This window comes from Eubalaena glacialis, chromosome 9 (genome assembly GCF_028564815.1).
Source record: "Eubalaena glacialis isolate mEubGla1 chromosome 9, mEubGla1.1.hap2.+ XY, whole genome shotgun sequence".
NCBI lineage: Eukaryota > Metazoa > Chordata > Mammalia > Artiodactyla > Balaenidae > Eubalaena > Eubalaena glacialis.
This window is the reverse complement of record NC_083724.1, coordinates 18,944,023-18,970,611: the sequence shown is the minus strand read 5'-3', so window position 1 is coordinate 18,970,611 and position 26,589 is coordinate 18,944,023. Positions and strand designations below refer to the sequence as shown.

The 26,589-nt window shown below is 43.5% G+C and overlaps 1 protein-coding gene across 1 annotated transcript in view; it reads left to right on the top strand.

Annotated features, from left to right (window-relative positions):
- PAPPA (pappalysin 1) overlaps positions 1-26,589 on the top strand; it is a 248,894-nt gene that overhangs the window by 73,818 nt on the left and 148,487 nt on the right. Inside the window, exons 6-7 of the mRNA XM_061201000.1 lie at positions 1,602-1,723; positions 9,392-9,890. Of these exons, the coding sequence (XP_061056983.1) occupies positions 1,602-1,723; positions 9,392-9,890 (621 nt within the window). The remainder of the gene's footprint in view (positions 1-1,601; positions 1,724-9,391; positions 9,891-26,589) is intronic.

Sequence of the window (26,589 nt, the reverse complement as noted above, 5' to 3'; positions counted from 1 at the left end):
TCATCCTGTGTTCTACCACCTAGAAATTACTGCTGATCATATTTTGTTGCATTAAGTTTATTAGAACAGCACTGAGATGCTGCTGTAGATACAGTTTTGAATATGACTCTTTCACTTAACATGATAGCTAATGCCTTTTTCCATACAATTTAGTAATCCTTATAAGTATTTTTTATAAAAACTGCTTACCATTCCATTGAGCAGATTAACCTTAGGCTATTTAATCATCCTCCTGTCACTGAATATTAGTGTGCTTATAACATTTCTACCTATGTGTGGTTTCATATTTACAGTGATAAAGCTGAGGATGCAGAATCTGCAATTTTGAGGGTCTAGACTAGGTGAATCATGGGTCTTAGCAACATATTGGAGTGACTGGTATTTATCCATCCATACATACATACATACGTTAAACTACATATGTTGACCACCATGTAAGCAGATAAGCAGGGACCTGAAGTGTTCAGATTTAGGTTTGGGGTTGAGCTCCCTGGCAGCTGGGTGGAGGAGGAGTAAGGACCACCAGCAGACTGTGATGTTGACAAGCATGTGAGCCCAGGGTCTACGGAGGTTCCCTATGAAGCAAAAGCCCTAAGGCTTGAGACAGGGTTCCTCCATTGTATCTTTCAGGTAGCCAAAGTATAGTGATTCTTCTAGGAAAGAGGTATTGGAAGGACCATTGCATTCTGAGAAATAATGGGTTGGGCTATGACATTTCTTGACATTTTCCCTTTCCAGTCCCTCTGTAGGAGTTGCTCAGATTTACAGAGTTTTGGCCTCGCTCACCCTCGTACATGAGGAGAGGGCTTATCCCCCTCCCTTCCCAGCAACTGTCTCCTAAACAGGAGCCAAGTCTGGAGAATAAATAGGATCCCAGAGGCTGTTGTGGCTAAAGGGAGATTGAATCCAGACACATAAGACACTAGATGATAGGGAAAGCCACCGTAATATTCTACTTCTGGGGCTGGGCTGGTCCCATTGAGGGATTGGCTTGCCCCTTGGAGTGCTGCTAAAATGAATTAGATGGCATGGTTAGGAAACCGTTTTTGACTGTAAAATCAATGAGTGACTCATCCAGCCCCAGAATGTCAGGGCTAGAAGATTCTTTAGGCATCATCTAGTTCAGCCCACTCATTTTCAGGTGAAGGAACTGAACCACGCCTTCTTCCTATTTAATACCTAGGATACTGGATGGTTCCTGCATGTGGTAGGTACCTGACAGATATTGTTAAACGAATAAAATTTGAGGTCCAATGGGGCAAAAGATTTTCTCACAACCACACATCAAATCTTTCAAGGGAACTTTAAATGATTGATGACATGAAGATGAGTGCGGGTAGTAAGTTGATTCTGTTGATTCTGGGCTGCTTAGAATTAAAGTGTATCCCCCATCGGAACAGAAGCCACTTAGGCCCAAACAAGGCCCTCGTGGGCAATGGGGAAGAATTTCACTCATGGTCATATTCTGGAAGCTCTGGGAAAGATAGGGAAGATCGGAGAACATAGATTGGTTGTGACCTCCGCCTTCGGCTTAGTCAAGCCAGGGACTCATTCGACTGTTCCTAAGTCAGTGCATTTTCCTTCTTTCCTTGGCCTCCTAGAGAATTGGGATTAGCATGTGACCTTTGCCTGGAAGGGAGGATCCTGGTGCAACATGCCTTCAACGCCTCCTCCCCGATGCCCTGTGGCCCATCAGGACACTGGAGTCCTCGGGAAGCAGAAGGTAAGCCAGCCTGGAAGCTCTTTTGCTGGTTAGGTGTGCAAAGGACACTTTCGAGGTAGTTGGAGTTTTATGATTTTAATGGTCTTTTTCATGTACTATCTCATTTGATCTGAAGATCACCCTACAAGGCCAGTATGGTTTTTTTTTGTCTTTTTTTTTTTTTTTCCTCAGCTTTATTGAGATATAATTGACATATAACACTGTGTAAGTTTAAGGAGTACAGTGTGATGACTTGATACATGTATGTATTTCAAAGTCACCACAGTAAGGTTAGTTAACACATCTGTCACCTCACACTTCTGTTTTTTTTTTGTTTTTTTTTTTTGGTGAGAACATTTAAGATTTCCTCTCTAAGCAATTTTCAATACAGTATTGTTAACTATAGTCACCATGCTGTATATTAGAACTCCAGAATTTATTCACTGTATAACTAGGAGTTTGTACCCTTTCCCCTACATCAAGGCCAGTATTCATGCGTTTGTTCAACACAAGTCTTTTGGGCACCCGCACTGTCCTAAGCGTATCATGCCACTTTACATATGAAGAAGCAAATTCCCTGAGGTATTCAGTAAGTGCCCAAGGCCACACACCTGATAAGACACAGTATGTGTATGTTTATATATGCCCCAGACCCTGACAGCCTGGGAGGGCATAAATAAACAAGGTCACATTAGAATCAATACACATCACTAGCCTTTGATTCTTCTACAGTTACTTCTGGGGTACCCAGGGCCTTCTTACATGTGTCACAACTCTTCCTCTCGGTTTCCTTCCATGAAACCTCCTTTTCAGGATCCATTTATCCGCAAGGCGCTAGAAGGAAGCACCCCATGACCGCCTCCCATGGTTGTGGCTCCACCCATGACCAGACCTTCCCTGCACAGGGACGTCTCCCAGGCCTCCCCAGGAGCCAACAATCTCTGTGCCACCTTACAGTAAAGCTCACTGCCCCTCCGTCTTCTAGAGAAATTAAGAAACTGCCTTTCACCCAATGCTTTGTTGCACTGTCGCTTGGCCCTGAAGGAAGAGAGCTTGCCACTTAGAGAATCTCGTGGAAAATTGCCTATTCCGTTTCCTCCGGCAGTGTCTCTTTCTTGGGGACACAGGTCTAGCCCCTGAAGCCAGGCTGGCGGAGATCCCGCATTCTCCTCTCAGTCCTCCGTCTTGCCCTCCGTTGCCTTCAGAGACTTGCACGTAGAAGCCCCCTCTCTGTCCTTCATTCTGCTCTGCAGGTCAGCTCCTGGCAGCTGTCTCTGGGTGGGGACCCCAGTCCACCAGAGGGAGCAGAATCTGTCTCCTCACTGAGGTTCAGTGAGAACTCCCCCGTCTCCCTTTATATTTTTAGAAAGAAGCTTGAAAAAGAAAAAGCCAGAGATAGAATAAAGCAAGGGAGAGGGATCAGAGAGGAAAGTGAGGGAGAAAAATGACAGCACTGTGCTCTGTTATCTTCTAAAATAGCTTAAAATAAAAATGAGAGTCGAACTGGGGAACTCTAAACAAATTCATCCGGAATGTAAAGCCGGAGGGATGCCTGGGAGAAACCCTTAGCTCAGCCTCACAGAATCACAGGCTGTCAGACGTGCAAGGGACGCCTGGGGTCATCCAGCCCCAGGTCCCACCCCGGGCAGGAATCCCCCTTGTGCCCTCCCTCACCGAGGCTCTCCCAGCACCAGCTCGTGTATTTCCTTGGCCTTCCCGTTCTAACTCCATCTGTTAGAAAGTCCTTCCTGAAATCTGCAGTGGTAACTTTTTCACCCAAACCGAACCCACGTTGGGTTCTCACAGGAGAAGGTATGGGTCTCTTCCCTGCAAGGAGTGAACCCATCTCATCTCTGCCCACCGTAGGGACTGCTGGGCACACGGACTGGGCAGAGCTGACTGTCTAATAGGGGAGTCAGATGAGCACGCGGGCGATCACCATCGGGTGTGATGAGGCTTGTGCCGCGTAGGGGGCCTCACCCCGAATTGAGACTCACGCCACCCAGGAAATGTTAACACACCAGTGAGCAAGGTACATTTAAGAATGTGAGAGAAGTTGGATACGTTTAGAACACCGGTTTTCTCAGTGTGATCTGGAGGCTTATGGGGTTCCTAAGACTTTGTAGTGTGTCCTCAAAGTCCAGAGGTATTTTCATAATAATGCTATGCCACTGTTGACCTTTTTCACGCTCATTCTTTCCTGAGTGTACAGTGGAGCTTCCCAGCAGCTGCATGGCAGGCGATGTTTTACTGCTCTGATAGCTAATGGGACGCATACTTAGGTGTTCCTGTGTTTTAAAGTTTCTCAGTTTTAATCCACAATGTGGTAACGACTAATAGATATAATGTACATAAACAAAAGCTCTTCAATAATGGGGTAAGAACTTAAGTGGATCTGGAGTATGAAAAGGAAGGTGTGGGTGAGGGAGAGGTTGGACTGCGGTGATATGTGTAATGTCCGGATGAGGACGGGTTTGGATTATTCTGAGGGCAGTGAGGAGATGCCACGTGCCTTGGCAGGTGCCTGGAGTATGGTGAGGTGTGCCTCTTAGAAAGATCGTCTGGGCTGCTCTGTGGCAAAGAGATCGGGGGAGGAGTGGATGGGGGAAAGGGCGCATCCAGGTGGCTGTTTCAGGAATCCAGCAGACGGATGGCGGTGGCCTGGATGAGGTCAATGGTGGTGATACTGGAGAAGAATCAATGGAATTGAGAGAGATTTGGGAGGAAGAAGTAGCAAGGTTCTACCCTGAGACATTTCTGGCTAAAATCATCTTGGTTTGTTCTACCACTTGAATGAAAGAAATAATTTCCTGGTATCTCCCCACACCTCCATCTAACCAAACTGTCAGTTGGTTAGGTCTGTTCCTGGTTCATCCCTGACCCTCTTCAAGCATGATATGCAGAGTGGAGTCCCACTGAAGTGCTGAGTGCCCCCTGTACCCTGAGCTGACTGAGGCCTCCAAGGAAACCCAGCAGCCCCGGGTTTTCCTTCAGGATATGCAAATTTAGTACAGGCAGGCCAGGAAAAGGCTCTGTTCTTTTTTTAGAGCATCCTATTACAGACTCTGTGATCCATTTGGCTCAGACCCTTTTAATATTCTTAAAGAAATAAACTTTTCCATGAGCCAAACTCTGCAATTTATTTCTCAACTCATTTTCATCCTATTTATCTTTGCGTGTTTAAGTTTTTGGACTTCCCAAACTAACATAAAACTCCCCAGTCTGTGAGCGATGCCAGAGTATCTTTGGGGTTGGGGAAAGAGCATGGGTGTGGGGGGGATGACGAGGATGGGATTTTGGTCTGAGTCTGGCCATCAGTGTGTTCTGTGCCCTTGAGTGAGTCACTTTGCTTCTCTGAAGATAGCATCTTATCCGTAGAACAAACGTCCTTTCCAGCTGTGATATTTTAACTCCATATTAACATGATATTAACTCCATATTAACGTTATTATTAATGTTTTAACATTATTTTAACTCCATATTAACATGATAGAAAATTCTTCATTTAACAGATATTTACTGTACATTCACTATGTTCCATTAACTCCATTTCATGAACTTCAGGTAAATATAATCACAGATATTCTTGCCTTTGGCCACAGAACATGGTTGTACCAAGAAGAAACCTATTTTCCCTTCTCTTGAGCAAAAACTATATTTCATAGATGAACATTTTCTTAGGTATTCAATATCATGATATGCTTGTAGCTCAGGAATTAGATAGCTAGATCTGATCGACTCAAATTTCAGTGAAGATCACTTATGCAAGCCTATAATACATTGCAACTACTGGGTTTTCCATCCATGAGAGATTAACACATGGCACTGGCTGTTTTCATTCTTACTTGTGTGAGTATTTTCCCCATTTTTCTGCCCAGAATATTTCAGGTGTGCTAAAGTATTCATCTAGAAAAAACCTGGCACCAAGTTGTTATATTTGTGTCAACAGCTGCAGTGTATATACACAAAGATATGTAATAGATGTCTGTATAGATCATCACAAATGTAAGTTTAAATCAGCATAAGTATGTATAAATATATTTCACATACATATATGGCCTCATCTCTAGTGGATAGCTTATGTAAACATGTAACTTTTCATTTTGTCAGCATATATACAAAAAGATGTGTATTGGTAATGAAGTAACAGTTCCTTTGTACTTTTCTTCCTTCCCCCTTCCTTTCTTCCCTCATCCCTTCCTTTCCTTTCCTTTCCTTTCCTTTCCTTTCCTTTCCTTTCCTTTCCTTTCCTTTCCTTTCCTTTCCTTTCCTTTCCTTTCCTTTCCTTTCCTTTCCTTCCCTTTCCTTTCCTTTCCTTCCCTTCCCTTCCCTTCCCTTCCTTTCCCTTCCCTTCCCTTTCCTTCCCTTCCCTTCCCTTCCCTTCCCTTCCCTTCCCTTCCCTTTCCTTCCCTTTACTTTTCTCAACCCTTCTCCCAGATTTATCACCACACATCCAATTAGTTTCCCAGCTGCATCCATTTTTCTTCCGTAGGGACACTGATTTGTCCTCATCTCTGATGTTCCCTTTGTACAAGCAGCAGTTGTGTATTATCTGAATTAGTACAGCAGTTTCTTAACTGTTTTCACTGGAGTAGAAGCTCCATGAGGGCAGAGACCATGGCTGCAAAACCTGTTTTTCCAGGGACTATAGCCTAACACTGGACACAGACCAGACAGTCAACAATTATTCCCTGGATGGATGGATGGATGGATGGAGAGTACCTGTGACTCTAAACATTGGTTTTTCTGAAAGACAACTTTCATTTGCTTGCTTCAAATTCTTCAGTAGCTCCCCAGCTCTCTCAGCATAAAGTTCAGTTTCCTTAAAGTGATGTACAAGACCCTTCATAATCTGGGTTCACCTTAGCATGCCAGCCTTACCACCACTTACTGCTTTCCCGTTGCACTCAAAACCACAGTCGTCTTATTTCACATTCTCTCTCAACTGCTCCCTTTGTTTGGAATACCTCCTTTTCCCAAGCTTTCCCTTGTTAATTCTTCCTTATGTTTCAAAACAGAGCTAATGTACTTGTGAATATGTTCCTCTATTAAATATCTCATCCCATTTGAGTATTATAGCACCCCTGTCGGGTAGGCATCATTAGAGTAGGTGATACAGTGAGAAACTGTATAGTTGATATTTTAACCCATCTTTCATTCCTTCAAAGCTTGGCATGATCCCTGGACCAACAGTATCACATAGTATCCTACTCCCCACCAAGGAATTACTTAACCATCTCAGGCTCTGTTTCCTCTTCCGTAAAATGAGTTTCATAAGACCAACGTCATAGACTTATGGCCAGGATGAAAAGAGCTGAGGCATGTAACGTGCCTGGCACAGTGCCCAGCACACAGTGAATGGTCAGTGCGTGAAGCCTGGTATTATTAAAGGAATTGCTGCTTTTTTGATGGCTTGGACTCAGTGCCCCTTGAGGCTCTTTTGTACATCTAAAAGTTGGTCTCTGATAACCAGACAAGCACACACTTTGCAAATATTTCTAGTCCTGTTTACTTACTTGAGCATAATGACCAAGCTCACTTTCTTGTCCTTTGGAAAGCATTTGGTCCCTCTGTTGATTAACAATAAACCAGGGATGAAAGCATGAGCCAAACAGATTTGTCATCTTTGCTCTTCTGTGGCTCCCCACCACTGACAGGCATTTTCTCCGAGGAAGGGAGAAAGATTGCTCCATTCCTTGCCAGTTCCAGGAGAGCCCGTGGTGGAGGGCGGGGGGATGTTCACCTGGCACCCGCTATGGCACAGCAGGCTCTGATACTCCATGGAGCCTTCACTTTCTTTTTTAGCTCCATATTTGAACAAGATAGAAGATTCTTCACTTAACAAATATTTATTGAATGTCCACTATGTTCACTATTTATGTGCCAGGCACTGTATTAAAGACTGAATATGGTATTGAGTGAAACAGAGCTACAAAACAGAGACAAAAATGACAACTATCTTACAGGATTTTGGTAAGAATCAGATAAATAAATTAATGGCTAGGGAATGTGCTCTGTATGTATTAAAACGCTGCCCTCAATAAAGCTTTTTGAATGAATAAGTGATATATGAGTACCAACAACCCACAGAGTCAAAAGAATCAGGAACTCTTTGGGTTGGAGAATCGATAAGAAAGGCTTCAGCCTAGGTAGGGAGTCTTGTTTGTGCCTTTGACTTAAACAACCGGTCTCTTCTATCCAGCATTTGCTGCAAGTAATAAGTGAACCTGACCAAGGAGAGGTGGAGGGAATCTTGTAGTTACATCCATCTCTTCTTGTTCTGATGTGTTATATCTAAAAAGTCTTTTGAATTTTCCTTGTTCTCCGCCCCCCAGCCCCCTTGCTCCCATCTCTTTTTCTCTTCTCTTTTCCATCTCCACTGGACATCTTCTCTCTTCTCCCTTGGCTGGGCAGAGGCAAGGAGATTGGAGGCATTTACAGCTTTCACTGGAATGGCTTTTCCACCCAAAATGGCTTTCTAGTTTTCATACTGTGGTGATTCCTATTATGCTGTAACGTTATCAAAACCTTTTCGGACAAAGATTGATTTTTTTCCCTTTTGCTTTAGAAATGTCCAGCATCTCCACCCCCCATCAACCACTGATGCTAAAGAATGTGGCTGATAGGACAACCTGAGATCCTTCATCCTACCCTCACCAGCTGATGTGTATCTCTTGCTAGACACCCTTAAATAAATTAGAGCCAATCACTGTATTGAGTCCTGATTACTTTTCTCAGCAGTGCAAAGGAGAGCTCTCTGAGGGTCTAGGACTAATGATCTCAGCAGAGAAATATTCAGAAGTCGCTGCAGGCTGAGATCAGTGGGGATGAGGCATCGTCTCTCTGGGGAAAGAGTAGAAGAATCTCTCCTTCCTTCTCCCCCCTCCTAACCATCCCTCCCCTTCCTGAGTCAGACTGGACAGAGCTCAGAGAAGCTCAGTGGTATGGAATGACCTCATGTGGAGAAGGGGAGGAAAAGAGATAAGATGGCTCCAGGGCTGTCTTCCAGCTGTGTCATTCATGGTTCTAGACAGTTTCCTGCCAGAATACTCAGCCCAAGGGGCAGAAGCTATCGTTGCTTACCTCCTCTTCACTGGAGGTTTCTGGCCCTTCTGTCATTCCAAGCAGGTTGTACCAAAGGCAGTGCCACAGAGATGCTAGTTTATTTTAGTGGCTCTTGCATTCAGTCTGGAGAAGAACGAGGAACTTCAGGACGAGACAAAACTAGGCTCTAATGCTGACTGTTACACTTCAAGCTGTGAGACTCTGGTTAGTTCACTCCACATTTCTGAGCCTTAGTTGCCTCGTCTCAGAAATGAGTCCTTGCAAGAATTAAACAGGTTCAGAGGACATAGTGAATGTTTAGCAAGTGTGCGTTCCTTCTTTCTTTCCATCTGAGGCAGAAAAGCCTACAAGTAATAAATGAGGCGGGACAGTTTGGGCACCGACACAATCATAAGACGCTTATTTGAATGTAGTTTTGACCAGATGTCTGGCGATTCGTCCAGATCTGTCTCGCAGGTGTGGGGATGAGCTGGGTGCTGAGCACACAGCAGATTCACCAAGACACTGAGACTCTTCCCTCTCTTTTTACCCTCTCTGTGAGTTCTAGCCAGGCCAGTGTCACCTGAGGTCTGCAGGACACTGTGAGGACTTTCCAGAACTCATCCCCTCATCTCTTGTCCACAGGTCATCCAGATGTTGAACAACCCTGTAAGTCCAGTGTCCGCACCTGGAGCCCAAATTCAGCTGTCAACCCACACACAGTCCCTCCAGCCTGCCCTGAGCCACAAGGCTGCTACCTTGAACTGGAATTCCACTACCCCTTGGTCCCTGAGTCTTTGACCATCTGGGTGACCTTCGTCTCCACTGACTGGGACTCCAGTGGGGCTGTCAATGACATCAAACTGTTGACTGTCAGTGGGAAGAACATCTCCCTGGGCCCTCAGAACGTCTTCTGTGATGTCCCACTGACCATCAAACTCCGGGATGTGAGCGAGAAGGTGTATGGCATCCAGATCTACACGTTGGATGAGCACTTGGAGATAGATGCGGCCATGTTGACCTCTGTTGCAGACAGCCCACTCTGCCTGGAGTGTAAGCCCTTGCAGTACAAGGTGGTCCGGGATCCTCCTCTCCAGGTGGACGTGGCCTCCACCCTACACTTCAATAGAAGATTCACAGACATGTAAGTGCGCTCTCTGGATCAAGTGGGTGGGCTGTAGAGGGATGTAAGGAGGGTCGGAGAGGCCTGCACTGGAAGGAGGTTCATCACAGCCAGACTCACTTCTAGGGATTTGTAACCTGGTGTTGGGTGTAGAATTGTCTTAACAAGGCAGAGTTGATATGGTGGGAAGAACAATGGACAAAGAACCAGGAGTCCTGAATCTTGGTGGCAGCCCTAACATGTAACTCTGAGCCTCTCTGACCTCTCTGCAGCTTAGCTTTCCCAACAGTAAAATGAAGGAGGCTGGATGAGAGTAGCAATGAGAAAGTCATGTATTACTAATGAAAGTACAAGAACCGAAGTTTGCTAATGATTTCCCTCTTATATTAAATTGAAGAGTATTCATGCATTGTGATTGCTTTTCCAGTGGGTGAGAAGGGGGTGAAGTTATAGCAGGTTGGCTGGGAATTGGGCGTGTTCCTGGATATTTGCATGAGAATATTGCTGGAAGGTGAACGTAACCAGTAGCAGTCCTTGTTTTCCGGCGTGGAAGAGGGGCTCATACCCGTTGGATCCTTAGGAACCTTGGCAGCTCTAGGTCTCCATGATTCTTTTGGGGTACTCATTGCTTTGATGTGAGATACTGTTTGTCCTTAATATTCCTTTCTCAGCCCACCTCTCTATCACCTCTTCCTCAAATATCCTAGGGATTTATGTTTTATGGGAGGGGCTGCCTTACTTTGAAGTCCTTAGTGCTTTTCCTATATGCCAGACAACGGGCTAAGGTCTTTGCATCTTTTACTTATTTCATCCTCCCCACAACCACAGCCCTAGTCTCCTTCTCATTTTACAAAGAAGGAAACTGTAGCTTAGAGATATGAAGTCACTTGTCCAAGATCACATACTTAGGAAGTGGTGAGATCAGGATTGGAATTCATCCTGATTCCTAAGCCAGTGCACTTAACCACTGTTCAATTAAAGACGTGATTCCAATTTCTGCTTTACTCTAACAAATGAGGGAGCCTTAGCTACACCGAATTTGGGTACCAAGAGTCTATGAAGTCAACCACCAAACACTGGTTGAACCTCTTCTATGTACAAGTGACATAGGTGGGGGGAACACTTTGAGTATTGAAAAGAACAATAGCTCAAGAGTCAGACACCTTGTGTCTAGCCCCAGCCAGCCCACTTACTAATGTTAGATAAATCAGTCAATCTCTTTGAGCTTTGATTTCCTCTTCCGTGTGATGAAAATGTTGAAGTCAATGGTTTCTCTGGGCCTTTTGTGGCACTTTCTTTGGTTCTAAGATGATACAAGACGCAATCTCTGCTCTGTCTACTTGAAAACATTTGCTAAGACAAATATTATTAATAGAAACCAAGTTCTGGAGGAAACTTTTAATCTTTTTAAAAGACAGAACCACTTTCAAACACTTTACCAGCACTTCCTTTTACAATGCTGGCAATTAACGTGCACATCGCAAGCAAACCCTTACCCATTCATGGGCTCAGAGATGAAGAACAGCTGTTTAAGAACTCAGAGGGAGCACTTGGCTTGTGTTTGAGAATGTGCTTAAAAGATCGTCTTGCCTGGAAAATATTCTATGACCCTGTCTCTTTCATCTCCTCACTTGTCTAGAATGGTAAAGTTCTATAAATATGTAGCCACTTAACATTTCTGTATAAAACAATGAGGTGAAGAAATAATAGATGTCTTAAAACCTCAGCTTAAACACAGCTTTTTTTTTTAGCCTTGAGTTGTGAGCCTGTGAGAGCTGACACAGGTCGATAAGTGTGGAATTGTGGAAATTAAACTGAAGAAGGAAAAGCACCCTGAATTCTGTTCTCAGCTAAGTCGCTGACTTGCTGTGCATTCTTAGGCTAGTCACTTACTCTTTCCGGTGCTCAGAGGCCTTAAATCTATAAGGAGGAAGTTGTACTAGACTAGTGGTTCTCAAAGTCAGTTGCATGTTACAAAAATTGGGGGCATTTTAAAATCACCTCCAGCTCACTTGCATCCCCGCCTGCTTCCTCCTCCTGGCCCTGCCCCAGGTATTGATCTAATTGGTAAGGAAGATAAGGCCTAACCATTAGGACTTTAAAATCTCACTGGATGAGTCTAACATGCAGCCAAGTTTAAGAACCACTGCACTAAATCAGGCTCTCACAGTGTAGCCCCAGACTGGCAGCATCTGAGAATTTAGAAAGGCCATGTTCTTAGGCCCCAGCCCAGACGACTGAATCAGAAACTCTGAGTACAGGACCTTTCCAGATGATTCTGATGGTGGTTGAAGTTTAATAGTTACTGCTCTAAATGATCTCTAAGGCCCAGGAACCTCCAAGGTCTCTTTACTCATACGAGTGACTACTCATTCAATTTACAAGTTTGTATTGAGAACATTCTGTGTGCCAGAGTCTGTGCTGAGAGCTGTAGATTTCAGGGATGACTCAGCCCTTGCCCCTTTCCTGTAGACACTCACACTTTAGTGCTGAAGACCTTAACCACTTGGTAAAAATGCCAATTCCTATGCCAGTTTGCTTCCAAAACCACCACTATTCAGGTCTACATTGTGTACCATTTGTTCTTTCATTCTCAACAAATGTTTCTTTGGTCCCCACTGTGTTGCAGGCACAAGGTCTAGACTGAGGCCTTCATTGACCTTCCTTTTTGTCTTTCTTGAGTCCCAAGGAATTTATTGGAGACCTGGGCTGGGCCAGGCTCCGCTTCCTGACTTGAAAGTTCTGTGAGACTCTGAAAAAATAAAACATCATTCCAAGTCAACCTATCATTTCAGCTCCTTTATCTCTTGGTAATTCGAGTTCTAAACTCCAACACAAATACCTCTTGTGTGTGTGTGTGTGTGTGTGTGTGTGTGTGTGTATTTTACTGCTCTCACATTTTTTCCATATCAAATAAATTGGCTCTTAGACAAGTTCTATATAAAGACTGTTTTGGAGAAAAAGAGGAGAGAGAAAAAAAATGCTTTCTTTTTCTTCCCTGGCTCAACCCATTACATGATTCCCTTTGACCTTTGTCTTCATTTTTTCTCTCAACAAAAATATTTATGCTTTCTGTTATCTATACTGGAGATAGTTTCCCAAGGTATGACATTGATGAAGGGAGAGGCTTCTGTGCTTACCCAATGGATGCTTCTCGTAGACTGATTGCTTTTGGCCGGTACAAGGGAAAAATGGGAACTGTCTCCCTGAAGTGGAAGCCTCTGCATTGAGTGAGGACTGACACTGACAGAGGAAGACGGAACCAGTGCTGACTCTGCTTCTAACTCACTATGTGACATGAAGACACATTGCATCACCTTTTGGGGCTTTATTTTTTCTATCTGTAAAATGATGGGACAACATATGAAGCTTTTCTCTGTGGATAGGAGTTGTTCTTAGGTGACTTTTTTTTTTTTTTTTTTGTAGTAAAAGGGACTCAGCAGAGATTGTTTATCTCTGAATCAGTACCCAGCGTGGACCTCATCGGTTCTGGATGGCCTAGTGAAAGGTGTAGTTTGTGAATAATGATGATAACGATAATAATAACAATACCAATAACCATTTACTGAACATTGACTCTGTTTTAAGTGCCTGACACATATTTCTGAGGCAGGTGAAGCTCAGAGAAAAAGCTGAAGCTCAGAAGAGTGACTTATCCAACCTAATACAGCTGGTAGTGGCATAGCCAGGTTTAAAACCCAGGTCTAGTTCCAAATTCCACCTTCTCAACCACAATACCATACCACCTCCTGCTGTAATAATGCAAAGGCAGAATTTTAGAGCTCAGACATGCATCCGAGCTGGCTACAGTTCAAGATACAGGAGGTAGAAGGCAGGATTACAACTCACAGGCCACCAACCCACAATCCGTTCCTGAGACCCACTCTTGGAAGTCCGGCAACATGAGGTACGTGGCCAGGTCTTTTTGTGTCTGGCTGGGAAGAAGGAGCAAGGATGCTTCTGTTTCTAAACTTGACTGCCAAGTGCTTCTGCACTGGGCACCATGCTACTTGGGTCTGTATGGAATCTCCAGATTTCTCTAAGAAGTAAAGACTCTGGATAAAACTAAGCCCTTTTTTTTGGCTTAGAGGAAATGAGATATAAAGCAAACCAGGAACAGTGAATAGCAGCTCACTTTCAATATTCATCTGTTCATCTGTTCGTCTATCCATCGTTGATTCATTCAGCAAATATTTACTGGATGTCTATTACACACTATGCACCATGTTAGGAAATGATGATACAGTGGTGCCAGGACAGGCATGGAGTCTGCCCACATGGTGTGCCCACTCTTTGGGAAGAGAGGGGGTTAGGAAAGCAGTAGCACTGCAGTATAGTCAATGCCCTGATGGAGAAAACAGAAACAGAAAGTCAGTGGTTTCTAACCCAAACTTGGAAGAATTGAGCTGTAATTGAGGAATATAAACTCCTTGAGGACTGGATTTTTGCTGGTTTATCTGCTGGTGCAGTCCCAGTGCCTAGAACAATTCCAGGCACAAAGTAGGCACTCAGTAAATATTTTTGAATGGCTCTTGAGTAAAGAATGGGAAGGAGATTAGCAGTTGAAGAGAAATGGAGAAGCGGTAATTTACTAAGTACCTACTATGTGTCACATGCTTAACTAAGGGCTTTATTTAAGTAATCTCATTTGACGTAATCTGTACAACGACTCTGCAGCATAGGTGGTCCTGTCACCAAATTACAGATAAGAACCTGAAACTCAGAGATTACACAGCTATCAAGCTGTGTAACTATAACTGGGGTTTACACATAGATCCATCAACTCCAAAGCTGGTGCTCTTATTCATTCTCTAGTTGAACAACTATGTTTGTGTTGCCTACTTTGTTTATGCCTCTCTGTTCTTAGAATCGTTGATTTAGAGCTAGAAATATTCTTAGAAGTCATCTCTCCCAACGAGCTTCTTTGTGTGTCCCAATTAATTAATCTATTGATTCTTCTTTCACATTCAGACCTGTTAAGCTGCCAACATAATCTCTCTTTCACCTCACCTCCTCAGTATTCTCAATATAAGTCTTGGGGTAAATGAATAAACATAAAGGAAGGACATATTCATATGATCAGGGTGGAAATTGTTACGAATATGAGTCCACATTTTACAAATCAAATCTCAAATCTCTTCCTCTGGATTCCACATACTCAGAATCCCCATCAATCAGCTCAGAAACTTTCTAGTTCACTCATCAGTTCATTTTCTCAGTGAATATTTGTTGATTTCCACCATGAACCCAAGTACTTTCAAGGCACTAGCGATGCAGTAGTGAACAGAGCAGAGAAGATCCTTGCTCTCATTGATCCCTGTGATGTAGTTGGAAGAGACAAACCAGAAAACACTACATAATATCTCAATTGGGTAGGATTTAGTAATTTTAGATAGGTGGTCAGGAAAGGCCTCTGTGATGAAGTGACATTTGAACAGAGACTGGAAGAGTCTCCTAGTGACTCATAATGAAGGCTGGCTGACCTGCCATCATTGAGATCCTAGCCTATTTGGAACATAGATGTCTTATAACGTGATCCTTGGTCCTTGATCACTGTTTGGCTTATCTTAGATTTAACTGTGCCTGTGTTTTTTTTCTCTCACCTGGTTCAGATTCTTAAATACAAAATTTAGCATGCTCATTCGTAACAGAGTCAAGGGTCCATGAATGCTTGTCAGGTAAATGAGTGAAGAGTGAGTCAGCAGTAGAACCTCTCAGAAAAAGGGTCTCTTGCTTCCACGTCTTAGCCATAGTATTGACACGTGATGCCATAGTAAGCCTCAGAGGGTTGGGAAAGGTTAGACCAAATCGGGGTCAGGTGAAGCACAGGTGGCTCCTTCGTGCTGTTTCTATGACTCTCAAGGTGAGCCACCATTTCATTTTTTGTCTCAGCCCCATTTCTTTTCCTGGCTCTTTCTGTATGTCACCTAGTCATGCATTCTTTGTTCTTGTATGTATTCATTTTTTCATTCATTCATCAACCAAATAGTGAAAATCTAATTTAATCATATTCAGTGATACTTTCTTTATTTCACAGGTATTTACTAGGTGTCTGTTCTGTGCCATGCTCTATGCTGGAACTAGAGATCCCTAGTCTCATGAGCACACAGTTTAAAGGGGGAAATGGGCAAAGAAATCAGGTGATTCTACTGCAGCATGAAAAGTGTGTGGTGTGAGGATCATAAGAAGGGTATATAAAACACAAGAAGGGTATCTAACCCAGCTTGAGATGGTTTAGGAAGGTTTCTTGGAAGAAGTCATGTCTAAGTTGAGACCTGAAGGATGAATAAAAGTTGATCGTTGAAGAAGTTTGCCATAGGATGGATGGTTGAAACCAAGTGGATGCTTAGCAAAAATTGATAAATGAATGAATGCATAAATGAAAGAATGAATGAAAGAATGAATGAACCAACCTACTCTACTTCATGGCGGAAGAGCATGTTCAGTCTCAGATCAAATGTAGAAATGTAGTAATCTGAGCTATCTATCCACTTTGGTCCTTAAATCTACTTCATTCCTTTTAACTGCTATATAGCATTCCACAGTAGGAATGTGCTACAGGTTATTTAGGTGTATCCATGGTCATGACTACTCAACAGAATGGAAATGCTTTGTCTTTGCCCATTTGATGGGTAAAACATGACTTCTCATTGGTGTTCCTGTGATTGAGCATCGTGAATGAGCATCTTTTCAAATATTGACTGGCTATTTACATTTCCTCTTCTGTTACTTGTCTATTAATATCTTTAAGTGGTGTCTGGTTGCTAATCTTTTCACACCTCAGTTTTCCCATCTGCTAAATTGGGATTTTAATGTTAGCCCTCCTGCATATCCATCAGTGTTACTGGAATCTAGGGTAAAACGGGTGGTCAAGAGGGAGCTAGCATTTATGAAGAAGTTACTCTTAGTAATCATTTATTCATTGATACATTTCTCAAATGTTCCTTGGATGGGAACCATGCCACATTCTGAAGATACAATGGTTACCAAAAACCAACCCAGTTTCTGACCTCAGTGGAGTGTAAATTTAGTCACTGTGTTAACCACCATCACTTATGCAGGTAGCATTTACTACTAGCCATACTAGCATCCCTACTGCTAATAATTACCATATAGTAAATACTTCATATATGCTCAGTATTTTTATAAGCCTACCAATGAGGTGTAGTTATCAGTATGCTTTATTTTTAGATGGGGAAGGTCAGACTCAAAAAGGTAAGGTCATTCATTTAAGGTCCCACAGTTAATACATGCTCGAGTCAAGTTTTACATCTCCTTGCCTGACCCCAAAGGGCATGCCTGACAAACTATAGAGCATAATCATTGCTATGACAGGAAAAGGACAAGGTGGCATCTTGATGGATGGAGAAGGTAGATGTTAAAACTAGCTTTTCTCGTTTCCAAGAAGCAACAGAATAAACACACAGAAGAGAACTTTTTTTTTTTTTCATTTAGGTTTTGAACATTTAAGTAGATGAGGAGGAAGAGGTTTGGCACAGTGTGGGCATGGTCAGACCAGCATGGTTTCCAGGAACCTGTTGTTGAAATGCACGCTCCAGGCTGAACCCCTTTCTGAGCAGGGCCTTTCCCCACACCTTTCCAACATGGCCTTGCCTGCGTTCTGATGTCCACCAGGACAGATGAGCAGCGTCAGGATTGATAGCTGTTTCTCCAAGTCCAGAACAAATACTTCTGTTCCGAGCCCAGGCTAGCAGTGTACATAGTCAGCACAATCTTCCTCTATTTTTGGAAGCCGGGCATCATCCACCTACAACTCCCTCTCATCAGTCTTAGGCCAAGTACCTCTCAGAATGAAATACAGGTTCTGGGAACATTAGGGTAAACAAAAGGGTTTAGCAAAATCCACAGATCTCTGGGGTCAGCAGTAGCCGTAGAAGTGCTGACTGTCTCCAGGTACCTTCACGATTTTCAAAGTGTGAAGGGCCCCTGGTTGGTGCTAACACTACTGAGGTCACTTATCTAAATTTCTGTGGATCAGTCTGATGCATTACTGGACCATTCTAGTGTCTCTTCTACATTCTAGTGTCTCTTCTACAGATATTAATTAAGACTCACAGAAGTTAAGTGATGGACCCAAGCCTCTGTTGATAAATTTATTCATTCATTTGTTCAGTCTTTTAAGAATAAGTGCCTTCTGCATGTCAGTCTCCATGCTGGCACTGTAATTGTGAATCTTATAACTGGATTGGAGGGCTGGTCTGAATAATAGCCCAAATAAAAATATAATTACAACCTGAAGATTTATTATTATGGGAGGTTATAATAGAGCATAATTCCCCCTCAAATTAAGGGGGGATATACAGAAGACGAGACTGGAGTTATAAGCAGGAGCCATATTGTGAAGGGAGTTTATGTTATGGAGTTTGGATTTGTTCATTGGGAAGTAGAGGACTAAACCAATCAGATCTGTGTTTCGATGAAATTGCTCTTGGTGCTGTGTAAAGAGAGGATTGAGGAAGAGTGAGAAAGTCCATTTAGAGGTTATTGCTAAAGTGCAAGCCAGAGATTATGATTATCTATCTGCAGGAGAAGTGGATGAATTGGTGGAATGTTTTAAAAGTAGAACCAACAGGACTTGGAGTTGTATTAGATGCAAGGGTTCTGAGAAGGAGCTGTCCAATGACTCCCAGGTTTCTGGTTTGAGTATCTGGAATGAGGGAAATGTTATTTCCTGAAATGGAGGAATAGATTTTAATTTAGTGTTTTGTTAGTGGGTGGGGTAGATCAAGAGCTCCTTTGGAAAACAATGAGTTAGTGAAGTCGGGTTGCAGTGGGTGTCCTGATGTCACCTGCTTCTTTGTTCTTTTGCCTTTCTCCCTGTGGGTAGGTAGGATGGACTGGACTTGGTTGTATGGGCACCGATTCCTGATTTTTAAGAAAACAAGTGAATGAATAGGAACGAGAAGGAAAATAACAGCCGTCAGAGTAATTACAGATGTGGGAATAGTGGAGGAATTTATCTCACACTGGGCATTGGCAAGAGGAGTGGACAAAATCCATTCAGTCTGTGCTCAGAGATGATGAGAATCCTCAGGACAGAACATAGTGGGTTTATGTTGTATCTGTTAAAGCAGGAACCTCAGACATTACTTAGGAGATGCTGAATTTGGGACCAGGAGATCTGATTCCCAGGCCAGCACACAACTGTCTCGCTGCATGACCCTGAGCAGATTCCTTCAATGCTTTGAACCTCAGCTCCTATCCCTGGAAAAAAGTGGGTGAAGATTCCTATCCATACAGTCTCACAGAGGGTGTCCTGAAAAACTAATGAGCTAATGGACTTGCAAGAACATGATGCAATGTGGGGGAACTATAAAGATTTAAATGTTCATGATTCTTCCTATTGTTTGGTTTTCATTAGGCTTGTTCTTGGCCAGGCCGGAGAGTAGGTGTGAAAGACAAACACACAGACACTCACAGACACACTCATGAAACAGTTTCCCGTTCAACTCTACGCAGAGTTCAGTGCTGGATTAGAAGAAAGAAAAGACCATTGCACTTTAATCTCTGTAGCTGAGCTAAAGAAAAAGAGAGAAAACCCATCAAAGTGCTGGCCCTGGAATCAGGAGACATGGCTTCAAGGACCGATCTCCTGAGATTTTGCTATATTACTGGCTCATGATTCCCCATCTGTGGGCCCAAGTCCCCCTTCTATAAAATGAAGGCCTAGGTAAATGACTCCGAAAGTCATTTCCAGCTCTGACATTCTATTCAGACCCTCCCGGAGTTCTTACCTGCCCCGAGTATGTCTAATTCAGTAAGAGTAGGGGGACCAGGCTACCTGTCCCGTGCGAGCTCAGAGACTGGCCATCTGTAAAGAAAGCCTTCCAGGTGCACTGGGGCCCTCAGAGCTCCTTCTTGACCTACTTTCTCTCTCTCTTAGGGCTTACCGATTGTTTCCATTTGGGACAATTTCAGAATGTACTGGTGTATTTTTCCTGGTCAGCGGCATTTTGACTTGACAGTGAGATACCAGAGATGGGAACTAGGTAACATTTGCCGTATTATCTTCAGCTTCTTTGCAAGGACAGGCATGAAGTAGATGGTCAATAAACAGGTCAATAAAGGCATGAATGAATGAGTAAACGCTTCGGCAGATCAATAAGTGGTCAGAAATTTGTGGTAATACAGATGACAGCTGGTGTATTGGAGGTCTTCCTTTAACCGTCTAAAATGGATTAGTTACTAGAGGGGCAAAAGGATCAAAGAAAATCTTATAGCATGGTCTCTTCTCCTCTTGGGGCCGCAGTCCCCCTAAAGGGAAGGGATGGGGCCAGACAATGTCAGTCAGTCTACCATTCACTCCACAGGCATTTATTTAACACTGTCTTTGTAATGGGCCCCGTGCTGGGCAGTGGAGAGAGATAAACCGGGCAATGAAGAACAGTCCCAATGCTCTGGGAGCTTCATCTAATTCATATGAGAAGGGGACACCTAAGTGGTAACAAAAGTGAGAAAGGTGTTATGATAAGAGAAGCACAAGGGCTAGGAAATCCTCACTCAGCTAAAAGGTCAGTGAGATCCTCCTGGGAAAGGTGGCGTCTACACTAAGGCCAGACCATTTAGCCAGGGAAGGGAGGAGGGACTGTTTACTCATGGTGGCTGAGGGGTCAATTTTGAGGAGAAGAGTTTGAGCAAAGAGGCCAGAGGGATTGAGAGGAGGCCAGCAACGTTGGTTCTAGAGTGCCATGCTAGAGGGTCTGGACTTCATCCTGAGGGTGGTGAGGACCTGTTAGGGGTAAGAGAGAATCCTGATCGGGTTTGGTTTTAGGACAGCTCTTTGGCTGTGTGGCTCTCTGGGCAGATGTAGGGATAGAGGCACAGACTGTAAATGATGAGGGAGGTAAGACAATGTTGCCAACACTGAAGTAGAAGATGGCCCTGGTCTAGGGTAGTCAAGGCGGGAATGGAGAGAACTGGATGGGGCTAAGCAGTACTGATGGGATGGATGTGCCCCGTGACTGGTCAGAGGGAGGAGGCAAGTGAGTGGGTCCTAGAAGTGCCTATGTTGTTGGCGTCACTGAAACGCATACGGTGGAGATAGAGGGATGTTTGGTTTGGGATGAGAGGGGAGGAGTTCAAAGCTGTCTTCCCATTATCAGCCTGTGAATTGGTGGGGGCAGACAGCTACAGTTTGCTTTGAGCCATAACATTTCTGTGTACAGATTCAGGAGCAGGTGCGGTGAGCTTGTGCATGTGCACGTGTGTGTGTGTGTGCATGCATGACTCTGTGTGTGTGTGTGTGTGTGTGTGTGTGTGTGTGTGTTTTGGGGGGTGGGCACACAAGACCTGTGAGACCACCTGTTTTCATCATCCATCGATTCTCAAAGTGTTGTCCAGTGTTCTCAAAGGTCCCCTGTTGGGGTCGTGGGGTTAATCTTCCGCCACACTAATACCTATAACGTTACAAGGCATGGGCTTTGTTTTCTACCCAGGATTAATCATTCACTCATGGGCTTTAATACAAGCCAGACACCACCTCACTGTGCCTCATACAGAGCAATGCCAGTGCCCCCTTCCATTTTAATGCTGCTTTCGCGTTCTTGTTGTCAGAGTGGGAAGTAGGTTTTTTTTGCCTCAGCTTCAATATCCTATAAACTGAAAAGTTTGAATTCTTCCATCCAAGGATGTTAGTCACAAAATGCCAGGAAAGCTGGACTCTGCCATTAATTTTCCGCATGACTTGGGGCAACTTATTCCCTCCTTCTCTGGGCTCTAGCATCCATCCCACAATGAGACACTGAGCAACCAATATCCAAAGCCTGATTTCTACATTTTTGTGTTTCCTTCTTGAGCTAAGCTCCTTGTATACAAACTCAGTCCCCAAAAGTTTTCAGCAGAGAGAATTCTGAGGTGCTTACACCTCCTCCTGTCTAGGAATTAGACTCAAAACCTCTCAGACCTGGAAGGAACATTGAAGCACTGACACTCTACAAATGAGAGAATTGAGCCCAGAGAGGGGAGGCCACTTCCTCAGTCACACAGCCCTTTGGTGCCCGAAGAGGGAATTGAACCTAGGGCTCCTGATTCCCAATCCAGGTGCGCCTTCCCCCAGCATCGCAGAGTGCTGGAGTTTGGCCAGACCTTGGGATTCAGCTTTGAGCTCAGCTCTCTCTGATCATGAAGAAGTCTCCGTTGGCTGCTCAGAGTGAAATCATAGCGCGCTGACATTAGTAACGTCATGGCAGCTGGTGCTGGTGAGGGGGGTGGTATAGGAAATGAGAGAACGCATTTGGCCAAGCTCCGGGTCCACGTGACCCTCCAAGAGCCCTCATTTCAAAACAAACTCAATCTTTTAAGTTCAAGTTCTCCCCTCTCGTCAGAAACGTGACTTCCTGCTTCTAAGAAGCCAGGCTTACAAAAGGGCTCAGAAGACTTCGCGGACATCAAATAGCTCTTACAAAATAGCGTTTTGATGAGTTAAGTGTAAATGAATCAGAAACATAAGGATTACATTTTCCCCAAGCGCACATGGGTTTCAAAATTCGAGGGGAAGTGTAGTTTGCTAACTGCACGCCGACTTTCACCGAATCCAAAGCATTCATGGGGAGGGTGGGGCTGGGGGGGCGAAGAAAGAGATGCCCAGCCCCCAAATGGTTTTAGATGTGATGCCAAATTCGAAAATGCTGTTGGGCTCACCCTCTGCCAGTAATAAAATCGCTGGCCACCCAGAGAGGCCACAGGAAGGAGAAGGGAGGCTGCTTTCCCCGCTGGCCCCTGGTCCTCAACAACTGTGTTGAGTTAGTGCCGCTCAATCACCAGCTGTCACTGGGTCCCTCTGTTGACTCCTGGCCCCCGTGTGGCCTCCATTTTCACACTGTGCTGCATGCCTTGTTTACCTCCGACTATATCTGGGGTTTTGGCTCCCAGGGGTCTTGGCGACCGGTCAGTTTGTCACAAGCCCCTGCTCTGCAATCAAGAGACCTGTCCATCACCAGCAGGGGTGTTTGGGGAAGCTGTCACACATCACCTTTGGTTGCGTTCAGGAAAAACAAGAGTCCCTTGTAGTTCTTTTCCTCTCTCCTTTCTTTAATGCTATCCAGGTGTGGCGTTTCCCCCAAACTGGTAAATGTCTTCCCTTCAAATCTCAGCCTGACACAAACAACCAGTTAACGCTCAGGGCTGCTGTGACCTTATCCCAGGATTTGAAACTCTGAATCTTTTATAATTTCCACATTGTCCCCCCATTCTTTCTCTTGTATTTTATTTCACTGCACCAAGAAAGTAGAAAATCATTTCAGTTGGTGGTAAAAGATGATTAAAACAAAATAACAAAGGCCTTGGCTGCAAACTGTTAGTTTTATTAAATGTGCTACTGAGTTTTAAATTGGTACCAGGGCAAATCTTTGCACAATTATATCCAAGGCTGCTGGAATTAATCAGTTGCATGTATACATTTGCTCCTTCCTGAGCCTTATACGGAGTGAGGGCAGCATTGTCAGTCTGAAAAGAATGAGCTGTGTGTTACCTGTGCGAGAGGGGTGGACCCTAGTCCCATTGGGAGGGATACACATGCCCAGTGGATTCTCAGATCCCTGCCTTCTCATTCTTCATTCATTTGATCCAGACCACGGGTTGGAGCTCACAGTGGTCACCAGGAATAATAGTGGATGGATATTGTAAGACCAAAGTCCATTTTCCCAAACAAAGATTCTTTTCTTGGCAATGGAATCTCACCATTCTGAGATTAAGATTTTGTTAAAGCAAAGCTTTAATTTCCACATGAATGGAAAGGGCCGCAGTCTACTGAGTGCCCGCCCAGTAGGAGGGTAGGTGGCAGTGGAGGGAACCCGGGCTGTCTAAAGACCTGGGTGCTGGTTCAGTATCTCGACTACTGCTAACACATCTAAGTTCTGACTTCTACAGCTGGAGGTGTGGGACTTGGGAAATCATTGCATCCAGTCCCCTGCTTTTACAACAGTGGGTTTCCATCACTCAATGACTCAAGCCCTAATATCTCGCCTCAGAACCTTCCGCCATCTACCTTACCCTCTCAACTGACCATTCTAGTAAAACTTCAGCACTTCCTTTGGCTTACCCTGCAGGCCAGTCTTAATGCACTGTTCTTTATCTCAGAAGGTTAACCTGTGTCCTGTTCTGTGCTGTTCATCCTGCTCAGAGTAACATGCTTATCATTTATGCCTTGACATTCTCCTCATGTGCACTGTCTCCAACTATTAATTCCTTCAACGGATATTGTTGGAAACCTAGTCTGTGCCAAGTGCTGTGCTAGGTACAGAGATGTAGCAATGAAAGGCTAATGTTTTTTTTTCTGTCCTTAGAGCGCTTAATGTACACCATGGAAGACAGGCATCTGATAACAACAAAGGGTGTGAGTTTTATAATAAAGTATGGGGGGATATGGACACTTGTAGAAGGAATCAACCTAATCTAGGTGTCAGGACTCTCCCTTTCTCATCCTTCTAACCACTATTGGGCCCTCCTCTCTGTTGGTGCTCTTCAAGCTCTGCCTTGAATTACAGTCAAACTGTACTTGGCTTATCCTCTCTTTTGCCCATTGAACTATCTGAGACCAGTGATGGTGGTATCTTCTTCATTTTTGGAATGACTCCTGCCAGAAGCTCCATACATGCTTTTTATTTGAATTGCACAAGGAAAGCAAGGTCCAGAGAGGAGAACTGATTCATCGAAAATCACAACCAAAGTTAATGGAATAACCATAGTCATTTTTCCTGACGTGGTCCAGGTGATATCCACAGTGATGTCAAACTGCCTTTCAAGTTGTCCCTTCCCAAGGGCAGAGGGTATTCTCTACTTCCAATAATCAACAACAGCCCTCTTCCAATAAAACATAAGACCAAAGTACCTCTCAACCTAGAACAAAAGTAAAGTGTTCTCTTAAGAACTCAGGGTGATACCCAAACAAAATTGGAATTAAGGAGTATATTGTTATCACATGTAGGAAAAAACAGTGTACGTAACCTTAATGTATGAATGTTAAGAAATTCTTTGGAGAAGACTACACACAGCTTCAGTCACTCAGTGAGGAAGGATATTTTGTTGTAAGTTTTAGTTCTTTTTAATCAAAATAGAATATGACAACGTCTAGCATAGTGCCAAAACTTGGTAGGAACTCAATTTATTCCTGCATCAGTCCATCCCATGGGCAGATATTTGGTCTTTCTACTTTTCCCCCAAACCAGTTATCTATACTGCTACCAAAATGGTCTTCCACAAAACAAATATTATTATGCCCTTTGACTCAAAGCCATTTCTGTCCTCCTTCTCATGACTTGGCTTCTCCTTACCCCTCCTGTCAAGCCAGTATGCCTTCTTTGGGAAGTTCAGACTCCTCCTCAGCCTGTGTCTGATATTACTCGTGCTTGCTACAGACCCCTACACTTTTTAGGCTGCGTTAAAGCCATTCATTTTAAAGTCTTTTCTTCCCCAGAAGCCTATGAGCATCCTAAAGGCAGGACTATATTTTACTGATCTTTGAATCCAAGAAACCTAGGAGAAGCTGGGACAACCCCGTGAATGCTATTTGGATGAAGGAATGGATGAACAAATGAAATGATATAAATATATTTATCCAGAATTTGAAAAAGTAGTCAAAGCCATGAAAGTAATTAGCTAGCATAAAGCTAACTAGCTGGGTTTACTTCTCCTATGCTCCTTGATTCATGAACACTAGAGATGAAGTGGTATTGACATATTTGTGGTCTTATATTCATAGAAAATTGTATGTGTTTGTGTACGATTATACATAAAAAGATACATGAAGGGATGCTGACCAGAATGTTCTTGATAGCTGCCTCAAGGTGATGGAATTTGGTATAATTTTACTTTATTTTAATTATTTTACATAGTGCTTTAATTTGTTAAAGCAAGTATAAGTAATCTTTATGGATAGAAGAAAAAAATAAAGCAGTTGGGATAATATACTGTCCCTTCTCAATTAAAAAAAAAAATCAGCTCTCACCTAGCAATATGTTCGTGCTTAAGCTATTTTGCTCTATAATGCTACGTAAGAAATAAAATCTACTTTAGTCTGAGTTGCAGCTTCCTAAAAGACTTTAGGACTATAATGGGGAGCTTGTGTTATCTTCAGACAGTTGCAGTGTTCTGTGCTTGATTGGGTATTAATGCATTGCTCGCTAGCATGTACTTACCCAAGGAGTCATCTCAATATCATGGAAAGATCAAGAGTTCTAGAGTCAAACAGCATGATTTAAATTCTGCTTTATAATCATTATCTCCCTGACCTTGGGCAGATCACTGAACTACACTGAACCTCAACTGCACAATGCAAATGATTTCTACCTTACAGGTATATTTTAGAAATTGTATGTGGAAATATGGTGGACTAACAAACTAAAAATATTTCCAGTACAAACCTCTATTCCAGATAAAATACAACTGATACAACCAGCATCCTTTAAAATGCATGACTGAGATCAGAGAAGTCAAAAAATGTGTTGCTAAAGGCAAAAAAAAATGGAACTGAGAACTAGACAGGTAAGCCCTGAATCTAGTTTTATTGATGTAGTTTGGATAAGGGAGAGCCATCAGTTTTGGCAACTGAGTGGATTGAATATGCTTGCTTATTCTAGGAGTGGAGATTTGGCCCTGAAACTCTGCAGGGTGGGGACTTATAACTAAGGGCTTCAAAATAAGGTTAGGACCTCTGAAAGTCTACATGCTTAGTGAAAGAGTATACTAGGGAAAACATATCTAT